A 12,864-nucleotide genomic window follows, 5' to 3' on the forward strand; every position below is an offset into this window, starting at 1 on the left:
TATAGGGCTCAATAAATTTGCCAAATGAATGATCTACACTCTGTAATTAAGACTTCCCAGGAGTGAAACAGTCAATTGCTTGCTCTAAACTTTCTTGAATAATTCCCTTTTTATTAGCTCTGTTGACTATTTTAAACTCAGGAGTATTTAGTTTCAACATCAAATATTCACTTTGTTTGCCATTTAAAAAAATTGGTTCATCTGTGTGTTTTCTCTATGATGAAAAGGATTCTCCCTCGTATTAATAACTCTTCCTGGCACTGAATTAAGGTTCTACAAAGTTTCTTCCAGAGTTTCCAGAATGATTTTTTTAAGAACTGAAAAGATTTATGAATCACCACGCCTTCCATAAATATTCAAAATTGCTTTCATGGAGTTACTTAGCTATCAAGAAGACAGATCTCATCAGAACATTAAAAAAAATCTCTTAAAACAGGTGTTCTTCTGGTGTTCAAATATCTTTTCATAAAACTATGAATATTTACTATTTTATTTTCAATAAATAATTGAATTTGCTCTATTTTCTGCTAAATAAGTACGTTCCTTTATATAGCTTTCAATGTGTAGAAATAAACTAGTATGTTTATGATTATGTGAAGGCACATGCACACACATACAAACACACCAACACACCCATACACAAACACACTCCCCTGAGGCTTACTGTGAATGGCCAGTTTAATATTGTCCTCACAGGGTGCAACCAGGGAGTTTCAAGCTGGACGCTTGCTTTAGTTACAGAGCTTGATTATAAGGCAGCAGAAAGTGCCAAGCCTTCAGAATCTAGTTGGCCGTTCTATTGTTTGAGAACCAGTTAAATAAATTGTTTTGGATTGTCCTTCGTAAGTCATAACTTCCGTAAATATTTAGGCAGAGAAATGATTTTAAGATAGTTTATTTGAAGTAAGGTATACCAATGATTTATTTGTACATTTCACAGAGTTGGTTAAATTTTCAACTTCTGTAAAGTAAGTGATTTCAGTGTAGGTCTCTTCACAATTTTACATGAGGAAATACAAGACGTTTTCATCACAATGCATGTAGTTGTTCTGATACCCAGGTGTCATAAGTTAGCTTTTAGAATGAGGAAGTTCTGACACATAGATGATCATGCATAAGCAAACTTTAACTCTGCTAGAATCCCGTAAAAATTCAGTAACAATCATAATTCAGACTGTATAAATTGCTGTGCCATTAAATGTTAAATTTTATTTGTGTTCTTTTGGTGTGTGTGTGCATGTGTGTGTGTGTGTGTGTGTGTGTGTGTGTGTGTGTTTAAGGGAGGGAGGGCAGGAGAGAGGGAGAAAGAGAAAGAGAAAGAAGGAGAGAGAGAAAAGTTTCTTCATTAAGATAATTTTATTGAAATTAAGCTATTTAACTTTTTGGGTTTTTTTTGCAAACCAACTCTTCCCAGTTTCCTTTAGTTTCCACTCTCAGGGTATCTGTTTCTCTCACTACTAGCATTTATGTTATCACAAGTATAGTATAATTGTTACCTCTATAACTAGTTTACAGTGTTCCCCCGGCACATTACTATGCAACATTCATATAATTTTCTTGAGAAAATATAAAACCCATACTAACAGCTAAAAGTTAAATAGTATTTAATCTTTAGTATTTATGTAACAGAATGTTAAAATAGAGCACTTTGTTTCTTTTTGCAGCTGAAAAGTTTTAGAATTTTAGACAGGCACAACTGCATTCAGACTCTGCAACAGAGATGTTATTTATTGCACTAGATCCCAGCTTGTTCGTGTATCCATTCACGGTAGGCTGTCACTAGAGTATACACCCCTGGCTTATCTGGCAGAGCACACTGATACCCCCAGCTTACTATCCCCACGAGGAACCAGAGCTGCCGTGCGTCTTCTTGTACTAGTGGGCCACCAGAGTCCCCCTGAAGGAAACAGAAAGATTGATTATTTAAGTGTGAAAACAATGCCGAAGTATTGCGTTTACTTCTATGGCAGTAGAAGTCACATCCAGTATAACAGTAAAGTTAGTCTGACATTTCCTGTTGAAATACTAAATACCAAGTCACGCAAAAATTAACAAAATCTTCCAAGTACACGTGTTGCTCCTTCAGCAACTGTGAGAAGATGAGAAGCATATTTTCCAGACTCCACCAGTGTGCTACTCATTCCAGGCTCACCTCCTTCAGGGTGCCATCCCTCACCTGCACCTTTCCTCCCCACGGTCACCGCTTCCAGCTTTGGGCTAGATTAGTTTTTCACTGCCTGCATTCCCACATCCTGTGGGTACTTTCACTGCTGCTTCATTATTTTGTACGTGCACATTTGTGTGCCTGTTTGAACTTACTCCCACTGGATTAGCTCCCCTAGTTGTAGCAGCTGCACATTTCTGCAACTCTCATTGCACTTATGATACTTGTTCAGTGTCTGTTTTTCAGGCTTTACTGTAAGGTCCATAAGGGAAGGGGGCATACATATTCTGGACACTGCTATATGCTAAGCCTCTAGCCGAAAGGAAATGCTAAGAAAATGTCTGTTGAATGAATAAGTTTTTAGAAATCTCACTTATCTTCCTATTCATAGCACAATGCATGGTGTTTGATATACAGTGTATCAAAAAGTATTCTTTTGGTGAATAATAGAAATTTATATGGCAATGAGTAAAACACTCCGTATGAAATATTTACCAGCAAATTATAATAATAAGCCAACCAACTAAATATCTGTGCATGTAATAATCTATTTGGGGAGAAAAATTAGGATATCTTACATGCTGTATAATGGGTTAAGTCTGTGGGTTCTGGAGTTAGCATAGGTTTGAATCCTCTACTTACTAGCTATATGATTTTCAGTAAGCTACTTAATAGCCCTCTGTACCTCAGCTTCCTCATCTGTAAATAATATTTTAATGTGTTTAAATGAGTTTAACATGCGTAGCAATCTGAGTATAGCCTGGTAAATAGTACTAATAAAACTCAGCTGTTATTACCAAGTATGCTTCTAGAATAGTTTGCTGTTCATTTGACTGCTCTTAATAGTAGCTAGTTCTTCCATGCCTACTTAATTACTGGTTTAGATGGGGAGAAGGGTTAGTGTCTGAATTACCAGCTTGATAGCAAGCACTGCATGGAGGTGATTGGCATCTGCCTCCTTTAGATGTTGCACATGTGCTCCAGTTTACCAGTTCTCAGCACTCTCCCATCATTGTGTTTTTCTTCTACTTCTTCTATAGTAAGAGATTTCTTTGCATAATGTCTTACCAAGAGTGGGCAAGCAAATATTAAACTAAGTGGGACATGTAATTTTTCCTATATCTGGGCAGCTTCACTGCCTGATTGGGCAGATATCTGAGCCTGTGGTCTCTCTTCTAGACCATAGACTTGCTGAGTTCAGGTGATACTGTGTAAGCACAGAGTCTGGCACATAAAAAGTAAATAATGCAATTAAAAAAAATAAATGAACAAAAACAAACAGGATCTCATAAGCTCTTATGTAAAGTGCTATTCTTTTGAGGCATAAACTCTATGTATTATATATAGTATTTCAGCTGAAAATCAGTGAGACCCAGAGTGGAACACACAGGAAAGTTTCTTGGTGAGTTATGGCCTGAACTGAGCTTGGAGGAAGAGCAGAATCTGTATATGCAGAAGGTAAAGTGTATCATGAGTAAAGCATGAATAAACACCCTTTTATATCTCATGTATATCCTTAAGTCAGTTCTAATTAATGCTCTTAGTAGATCTGAAATTATCGTGTAAAGGTTTGTTGCTTACTTGATTGGTGAATTCTTTGTAAAACTACTATGAAAGTTGAGAATTTGTTGTTACAGGGCTAGCAATAGAAAAGAAGAAAATGGGAAGGGGAACAAGAAGCATTCCCTACCATCAAGACATCTCCACTTAAAGTGAATAAAAACCAGTGGGTAATTAACAGTGTCTTGAAAATTGATAAACAATTCCCCTCCACCCCCACACAGCTTGTAGTCAAGAAAAATGTTTCATTTTGGGGAAATGGATTGGGGTCTTTGCCAAAACTATGTAAGAACTACTACTTATCCTCTTTTTCAAGAATGTAAGCACGAAATATAAAAGTCAGCAATGTTTAAGGAAAGAATAAACCTCATTTTTCTGCTTATGATTAAGTCAGGAAAGCAGTAGCAGATTCATCAAGAAAACAGATTGGGGCTTCCCTGGTGGCACAGTGGTTGAGAGTCCGCCTGCCAATGCAGGGGACACGGGTTCGTGCCCTGGTCTGGGAAGATCCCACATGCCACGGAGCGGCTGGGCCCGTGAGCCATGGCTGCTGAGCCTGCGCATCCGGAGCCTGTGCTCCGCAACAGGAGAGGCCACAACAGTGAGAGGCCCGCGTACCAAAAAAAAAAAAAAAAACAGATTGATTTTTCTTAATTCCAAAAATGTAATTTTGGATACTAAGTAGTTGTTGCTGTTACTGTATGGGGTTGGGTTTTAGACATAGGAATAAAATCTATTAAAAAATATAACCACATCAGTTGTTTAGATAGTTTAATTAAAAATTTAGGATTAAAATCTTATTCTAAGAGAAAAACAAATACTGTATGCTAATGCATATATATGGAATCTAAAAAAAAAAAAAAGTACTGGTGAACCTAGTTGCAGGGCAGGAATAAAGAGGCAAAGAGAATGGACTTGATGACATGGGGTGGGAGGGCGAAGCTGGGCCGAAGTGAGAGTAACATCGACATATGTACACTACCAGATGTAAAATAGTTGGCTGGTAGGAAGCAGTAGCATAGCACAGGGAGACCGGCTCTGTGCTTTGCGATGACCTAGAAGGGTGGGATAGGTAAGATGGGAGGGAGGCTCAAGAGGGAAGGGATATGGGGACACGTGTATGCATATGGCTGATTCTCTCTCTTTGTTATGCAACAGAAACTAACACAGTATTGTGAAGCAATTATGCTACAGTAAAGATCTATTAAAAATAAATAAATAAATAGCAACATACCTTCCAAAAAAAAATCTTATTACATTGGAGTAAGAATTCATATTTATTGTTAGTGTTTTTATATTTGGTTGAAAATTACAAAGTAGATCTAAATAGTTTTTTTTTTTTCCTTCATTAGTGCTATTTAACAATTATGGGAGCTATGGTGACTCAGGTAACTAAGCTCTTTGTATAAATTTTTTATCTTCAAGGTGCTGATATTCAGGTGTTATTTATATTTTTAAAATCAATGATCTACAACTCTTAGATGAGTGATTTATTTAAGTCTTCATAGTAGAAGGTTGAGGTGAAAGTTATTGATGTCAGTGATCATGGTCTAGGTTGACAACAGCAGAAATAGTTGAGATAGCTGAGCTTTCTTGCTTAGTGCGTGCCTGACATATTTAATCTCCATCTAATCTTTAGTGGTACCTAAAAAGTTAGATACTATTCTTATCCCGATTTTATAGATGAAAGGATTGGTAATAGAGGTTAAGGAATTCAAACCCGGGTCTGTCTCGTTCTTGAGCTTGATAGTTAACCACTTCGCAACTTGGCTTCTCAGAATCAGTGTTTCATGATAGATCAACTTCATATAAGAATCTGTAAAATCTAGACCATACATTTTTAGAGGATCAGGGCTGTATATTATAATGATACCTCTCTGTCTATCACAATAAGACATGCTAGTAAGTGCTTATAAACTTGGCTGATGACGTGGATAACGTTGTCTTGAACTTACCTGGCATGCATCTACTCCACCTCGAGATAGTCCAGCACATAGCATTCCAGGCAGGATGGCTCCATTATAACTAGATGGTTTATTACATACATTATTACTTATTATATTGACCCGTGCTTGTTGTAGATCTGGAACTTGGCTGCCTGTTAAGTATAAAAGCAGAATGAAAATGGACTTCAGGGTAGATAACTTAATGATTCTATGGTGAATATAGGAAGGAATAATTGTACTCCAAACATTATCTCTTATTCAGCAAAGAAGGCTATTGAAAATGTACTAGTAGTTTTTTCTCAGCAAAGATTTCCATAGTAGAGATGGATTACCCCTTTACATAGATTGGTTTTTTTCTTTTTTTGCTTTAGGTTTGTGATACAGTGCCCCTTAGACCTTAAGAGGGGGAAAAAATCTGCTTACTTAAAATTGACTAGTAGATTTTGAAATATCCACTGACTAACTTAGAATTAGAAAATTAAATATTAACTAACCTTTAATATAGTAACAAAAGAGAAACAAATCTTGTTCCACGACTAAAGAATGAATTTATTTTATATTGATATTCCTTCAATATGGCACTGCCGTTTTTGTGATTGGCACAGATTTTATTTACTACACCAGATTACTTTGGGCCATGAAAACACAATGAAATATTTTCTAGGACAATTCAGCCTTTGTTTTGTTTCTTGGAGACATGATCTACAAAATAGTTAGAAACCCATGGATATTGTTAATGCTATCCTTCCACTCCCTAGCTGATACTCATTTTCCCCTTGGCTATATTTGCTCTTTCATGTCACCCTTATTTCTTTTTCTCATTTTATTTGCTTCATAAATAAGTGTGAACAATACTTATGTACACACAGAGTTTCTTGTTCTGAAGGCAGGATTTCTTTCACTTCAGAATACCTTAAAACCCGTAGAGAATACCTATCTAAATCCTCTTATAAATTTTTAAAATTTTCTTTATAGGGGAGCCATTCAAGTCTGTAGAGTCTCTGGGTCATGGAAGAACTCATGTTTCTGTATCACTTGCTTTTACATTTTCGTATTACTGTGTGTGAGAATTCTGTATAGTTTCTAGGGACATTGCTTTGATTTGCTGAAGGAACTCTAGTTAGATCTTAGGATGACCAGACTGTAGCATGGTTCTGTCCATAGAACCTACCCTTCAGGTGTTCCTTAATTTAAAAAAAATGCGTACTAGCAAGTACCAGGAGATATTGCTGTTGTTTTTGTTTTATTTTTTCCTGAGATACTCACCGCTGTATCTTTGAGAGCCCCATCCTGTTACATAAGCAGGGGAACCAGGTAGAATATTCTGGCTAGCATCTGGGAGGCACACTGTACGGATATTTCTGGTAAAGGTGACTTCTCTATCAAGTTGTAGAAGTGCAATATCATTTTCATGAGTTTCAGGGTTATAATTGTTATGGATTAAAATAGTCCTTATTCTTCTTTTCTCTTTAGGAAATATTGTGGAAATACCAAAGGTGACAGTCCATTGAAGAGTATCAGAGCGGCTAAAAATATGAAAACATGTTATTTGAATAGAGAACTTGTGAGAATTTCAAATATTTGGTTTTTGTGTTTGTCCCCTCCACCCCCAATCTAGGAAGTATTCGACCAACATTTCTTTGTGATCTATTTCTTTAATTCTTTACTGGTACAATGAGTGATCATTTGTCTAAAGAAACAGAAATATTTTAGAAAACATATCTTGGGGTGATGAACGTCCTGGTGTTCCATTATTCCAATAAGGATATACTGACACTTTGATGAACACTAGTATAACACAAAACTTTTCTTTGATTTCTCCCTTTTCTACATCCTTCCATTCAAGCAACTAAGAAGTCTGAAATAATGTTCACTTTAGTTTTAACTCTTTCCTTCCAACTGTTATTTTTTTCCTTTCCTTTAGCCAGAAGTTCCATTTAAATAGTAGTGATGATAAGGGGCTCCTTGTCTTACTAATTGACGAATCATTTTTCTGTACTAAGTGTGATGCTTCTTGAAGATTTTGGGGTGTGTGTGTGTGTATGTATTCATACAGAGAGAGAGAGAGAGAGAGAGAGAGAGAGAAAGAGAGAGAGAGCACTAATATAAAAAAAATATAAGGCATTATCTTGCTGACCTAGGAATAGGGACTTTTTAGCCAAACTCCCAAAATACAAACCATACAGTTAAGAATGGATGAATTTCATGAGATCAAAATTAAGTGTATCATGTATAGAGAACAAACTAATGGTTACTAGAGGGAGAGAGAGGGGGTAGGGGCAAGATAGGTCTAGGGGATTAAGAGGTACAAACTATTATATATAAAATAAATAAGCTACAAGGATATGGTACAATGCAGGGAATATAGCCAACATTTTATAATAAATGGAGTATAACCTTTAAAAATTGTGAATTACTATACTGTACACCTATAGTATATAATATTGTGTATCAACTATACTTCAATAAAAAGTATGTAGAATAAAAAATAAAGTTAAAAGACATAAAAAAACTGAAAACAAAATTAACTGTACCATAGACATATTTATCAGATGAATGAGAAAAGACTTGCAATGTTTAATATCTAAAATTTTTGTAGAATATACAGAAGTCTGTAAACCAGCAATAAATGGAGGGAGAAACCATTATACAATGAGCAAAAAATATTAATAGGCATTTCATGGGAGAAGCCCAAACAGCCAGTAGACATATGAAAAGATACTCAAACTCACTAATAAGCAGAGAAATGAAAATTATAACAATAATGGGCATCTAATGTATATTCATAAGAATGACAAAAAATTGAAAAAGAATAGTATTGTGTTGGTGAGAAAGAAGTTTGAACTCTTTTGCATTACATGTGAAGATGTAAAATTCTGGAAAGCATTGTAGTGTATTTAGCACACTGTATATATACTTCTGGGTATGTATGTCAGAGAAATTCTTGAAGGTTTATAGAGAGGCACATATGAAGGCATGAGAGAAAGTGTATATGTGCTGTTCTTTGTGGCAGTGGGAAGTTGGAGCAACCTAGCTGGATGAAGGGATATGGTGGATGCAGTGGTGGACCAGATTAAAATTCCCAGGATTGAGCAAAAACAGTAAGGAAATATGAGACTTATACACAATGCCACTTATATAAATTAAAGACACACACACCCCCCCCCCCAAAGGTTTTGCAGGTAACTGCATATTTAAAGACATGTCAAATATTTGTGTGAGGCCTATGGGGGCAGGGAAGGTAGTAGTAGTGGAATACAGGTATGACAGGAGAAAAATAAAAAGGAGAGAAAGGTCTTGTACAAACTGATGAAAATAAGGATCTATGAATTGGAAGGTTGATTAATGCAACATGCTTTTAAGGTTGAATAAAAGCAAAATGTAACCAAATAATTTGAGGGTTTTGTGGAGTTTAGATAGTGGAGTTATACGGAAAATAGAAATTATATATCCAGGAGATACTTTCATGAGGTACAGTAGCTTGCAAAGGAGTAAATGCTAGTTAAAAATTCTAAAGAAAAAATATTTGACAACAAGAAAATACATGATTTTTTATATTAAACTTCTTTTGCCTCAGGGTCTTTATAGTGAAGATTGTAAAAGATACTCTTCTTTCTTCCCTGTCAGCCTCCCTCCCTCCATCCCTTCCTTTCCTTTCTTTCAGCAAATGAATAAGAGCATGGTTTTGGAACCAGTTGAACTTAGATTTGAATCTTGGCTGTGTCGCATATTGGCAGTGTTATTCAGGGCAAGTTATTTAATATCGCTAATGATCAGTTTTTTTATGCATAAAGTGTGATTGATTGATACCCTCTAACACAGATGTAACTATTAATTGAGACAACTAAGGTATGCCAAGATGGGTAGTTAACTGTGGTCTTACCTTTTGAAGCAGTGAGCTGCTGTCAGGATCCACTCTTTACTGATGAAGACACCTCCGCAGTGGTGAAGATTATCCCACTGTAAACTGACTTGCCATGGCCAGTCTCCTTCCTTAGCTTTAGTGCCTCCTATGATTCTCTCAGCAGACAATGATATTAGGTCTGGACGGACCCCACATTCTAATGGGAAAAGGGAATTAATGTGCTGAGAAGATCATGATTCTTACACTTGGCAGATGCTTTAAGAATTTCACCATCATTTATGACTTTTATGTCTCTTATGTATTCTTTCCCACGACATGCTAGGCTTTCCAAAAGCATGATCAATATGTTATATTTTTAGAGTACTTATGTGACTGTTGCCTATAGACTGCATTTTAGAGAACATTGCTGAACTTAATTGGCATGGAGGTTTCAAATTCTGGAGCAGCTTCAGAGTTCTCTGGAATTCCTCATGAGTGGGGGTTAAGATAGGTCAGTGCTGGAGGCACCAGTTCAGGCCACAGGTTCCCTGGGAAATTTCCATCTTCTCAGTAGCCTTGCTACTCAAAGTGTGGTCTGTGGATCTGCAGCACGGGCCTCCCCTAGGAACTTGTTAGAAATGTTGGCTCTGTGTAGAAACAACCTAAGTGTCTGTCAGTAGATGAGTGGATCAAGAAATAGTGGTATATATGTGCACATAAGCATGCACACAAGCATGCACACACACACAGGAATGTTATTCAGCCTTAAAAAAGAAGGAAATCCTGTCACTTGCAGCAACATGGATGTAACTGTAGGGTATTGTGCTAAGGGAATTTTCCAGACAAAGACAAATACTGCATGGTATGACCTATATGTGCAAATTAAAGTTGAACTCCTAGAAACAGTAGAAAGTGGTGGCCAGCGGGTCGGAGGAATAGGGAGAGTTTGGTAAAAGGGTATAAACTTTCAGCTGTAAGATGAGTAAGGTCTGAGAATCTAATGTATAACATAGTGACTATAGTTGACAACAGTGTATTGTATAATTGAAATTTGCTGAGAGTAGCAAATTTGCTGAGTTCTCGCTAAAAAAATAAAAAAGGAGGGAGGTGATAAATTCGTGAGGTGATGAATCTGTTAATTAGCTGGATGAGGGGAATCTTTTCATAATGTATACATGTATCAAATCATGACATTGTACACTTTAAATATCTTGTAATTTTGTCAGTTGTCCCACGGTAAAGATGAACAGCGATGACAGAAAAAAAAATGTTGACTCTCAGACTCACATCAGGGAACAAATCAAAAGCTGCATTTTTTTTCCTCCAACTTTATTAAGGAATAATTGACAAATATTGATACAATGTACATATATTTAAAGTATACAGTGCGATGATTTGATATACATATACATATACATTGTAGAATGATTGCCAAGTTCAAGATATTTAACACATCTAACACCTCACATAGTTCTCTTTTTTGTGTGTGTGTGTAAGTGTGACGGGAATACTTATGATCTACTCTCAGCAACTTTCAAGTGTACAATACCATATTACTAACTAGTCACCAAGCTGGGCATTATGTTCTCAGAACTTACTAGAAGCTGTATTTTAACAAGTGATTCATGTGCACAATGAAGTTAGAGGGAAACTGCTCTCATCATGAAGACTCTATAGTGGTAATTCAGTTCATTGTGGACAGTTCAGTCCACATCTGCAACTGACTCTATCTTACCAAATGTGCCCTGGAAAAAGAGTTACTTTAGGTCCACAGAATATTCTTGAGGGTAACTGAAGGTTTCTAAGTATCTAGATGAGGTTTATTTAAATATTTTAAGAGAGCCCATGACTCTCTAATGGTCAAAGCTGAAACGGGCTGGAGTGGGCTGGATCACTCAACTCCTCTTAACTCCCACTCCCATGGTTTATTTTCTCTTGTTTAGTCTATTACTGAGAAATTAGAGGTAAATCACCACCAACAGTTTCTATTGCTGGACCAGCTCTGAAGTAGTGACATTGCTTCAATAGGACACCATCCAAAGGTATTTTTTCTAACAGATCTCCCAGATAGAGGAGGACTAGACTTCCAGTAAGAATATACATGGAATATAGGTTCCTTTGCTACATTCTCCAACCAAATTCTCTAGTAAATTATATAAGCACATTTTAATGAAAAAGAAGCATGAATTAAATATATAGTGAAGTTGAAAAACACCCACAGAGGAAGAAGCATTAACTTATAACATCACTTAAGTATGTGAGATAGGCCAGCTATCAAGATATATTGAACTAATTTCTAACTACCTTTTATTAGCCAGAGAAGTAAACTGCTGTTTTCTAAGGGCTATATTTCTGCTATCCTAGCCTGAGAGTATACCTAAGGACATTGGAAAGCAGTGACTTTTCTAATATGTTATAGACAAAAACTCATATTGCTTTTTGTAATTTTTTTTATTATAGTTTATGATTAACTTAAATCCACAACAAAACAAGCTATTCTGGTGGTTAGGAGAAGGCATATAAATGATGCAACTAAACATAATTTGCAAGTCTACTGAAATGCTGCCATGGAACCAGGGCAGGAAAAACTTCCCAAAGCTGCCAAGAAAACCTTAATGAGACCAAACTTGATACAGAGTGGTGGAATGGCATTGCTACTTCTTCCTTCTAAAAGGAGGGGAAAACTTAAACATTACTTCATAGGCCAACAGAATCAGCAATATCTTATCTCAACAACAACCCACATGAGTGAACTAAGAATAAAGATACCATCTCAATAAACCCACGCACATATGGTCATCTTATCTTTGACAAAGGAGGCAGAAATGTACAGTGGAGAAAGGACAGCCTATTCAATAAGTGGTGCTGGGAAAACTGGACAGCTACATGTAAAAGTATGAGATTAGATCACTCCCTAACACCATACACAAAAATAAGCTCAAAATGGATTAAAGACCTAAATGTAAGGCCAGAAACTATCAAACTCTTAGAGGAAAACATAGGCAGAACACTCTATGACATAAATCACAGCAAGATCCTTTTTGACCCACCTCCTAGAGAAATGGAAATAAAAACAAAAGTAAACAAATGGGACCTAATGAAACTTAAAAGCTTTTGCGCAGCAAAGGAAACCATAAAGAAGACCAAAAGACAACCCTCAGAATGGGAGAAAATATTTGCAAATGAAGCAACTGACAAAGGATTAATCTCCAAAATTTATAAGCAGCTCATGCAGCTTAATAACAAAAGAACAAACAACCCAATCCAAAAATGGGCAGAAGACCTAAATAGACATTTCTCCAAAGAAGATATACAGAGTGCCAACAAACACATGAAAGAATGCTCAACAT

General features: G+C 36.3%; 1 protein-coding gene and 1 long non-coding RNA gene across 5 annotated transcripts in view; one reads left to right on the forward strand and one right to left on the reverse strand.

The window, feature by feature from the left end:
• LOC137223768 (uncharacterized) overlaps positions 1-12,864 on the forward strand; it is a 198,501-nt gene that overhangs the window by 119,048 nt on the left and 66,589 nt on the right. The gene's annotated exons all lie outside the window — the stretch shown is intronic.
• Positions 1,338-12,864, reverse strand: part of TMPRSS11D (transmembrane serine protease 11D) — a 70,923-nt gene continuing 59,396 nt past the window's right edge. For both annotated transcript variants that reach the window (XM_067736181.1, XM_067736179.1), the window contains exons 7-10: positions 9,554-9,731; positions 6,937-7,196; positions 5,680-5,822; positions 1,338-1,897 (exon numbers count right to left, since the gene is read on the reverse strand). In XM_067736181.1, coding sequence (XP_067592282.1) covers positions 1,736-1,897; positions 5,680-5,822; positions 6,937-7,196; positions 9,554-9,731 — 743 coding nt within the window. In that variant the 3' untranslated portion in view covers positions 1,338-1,735. The remainder of the gene's footprint in view (positions 1,898-5,679; positions 5,823-6,936; positions 7,197-9,553; positions 9,732-12,864) is intronic.

The sequence above is a fragment of the Pseudorca crassidens genome, chromosome 4, assembly GCF_039906515.1.
Source record: "Pseudorca crassidens isolate mPseCra1 chromosome 4, mPseCra1.hap1, whole genome shotgun sequence".
NCBI classification, from domain to species: domain Eukaryota; kingdom Metazoa; phylum Chordata; class Mammalia; order Artiodactyla; family Delphinidae; genus Pseudorca; species Pseudorca crassidens.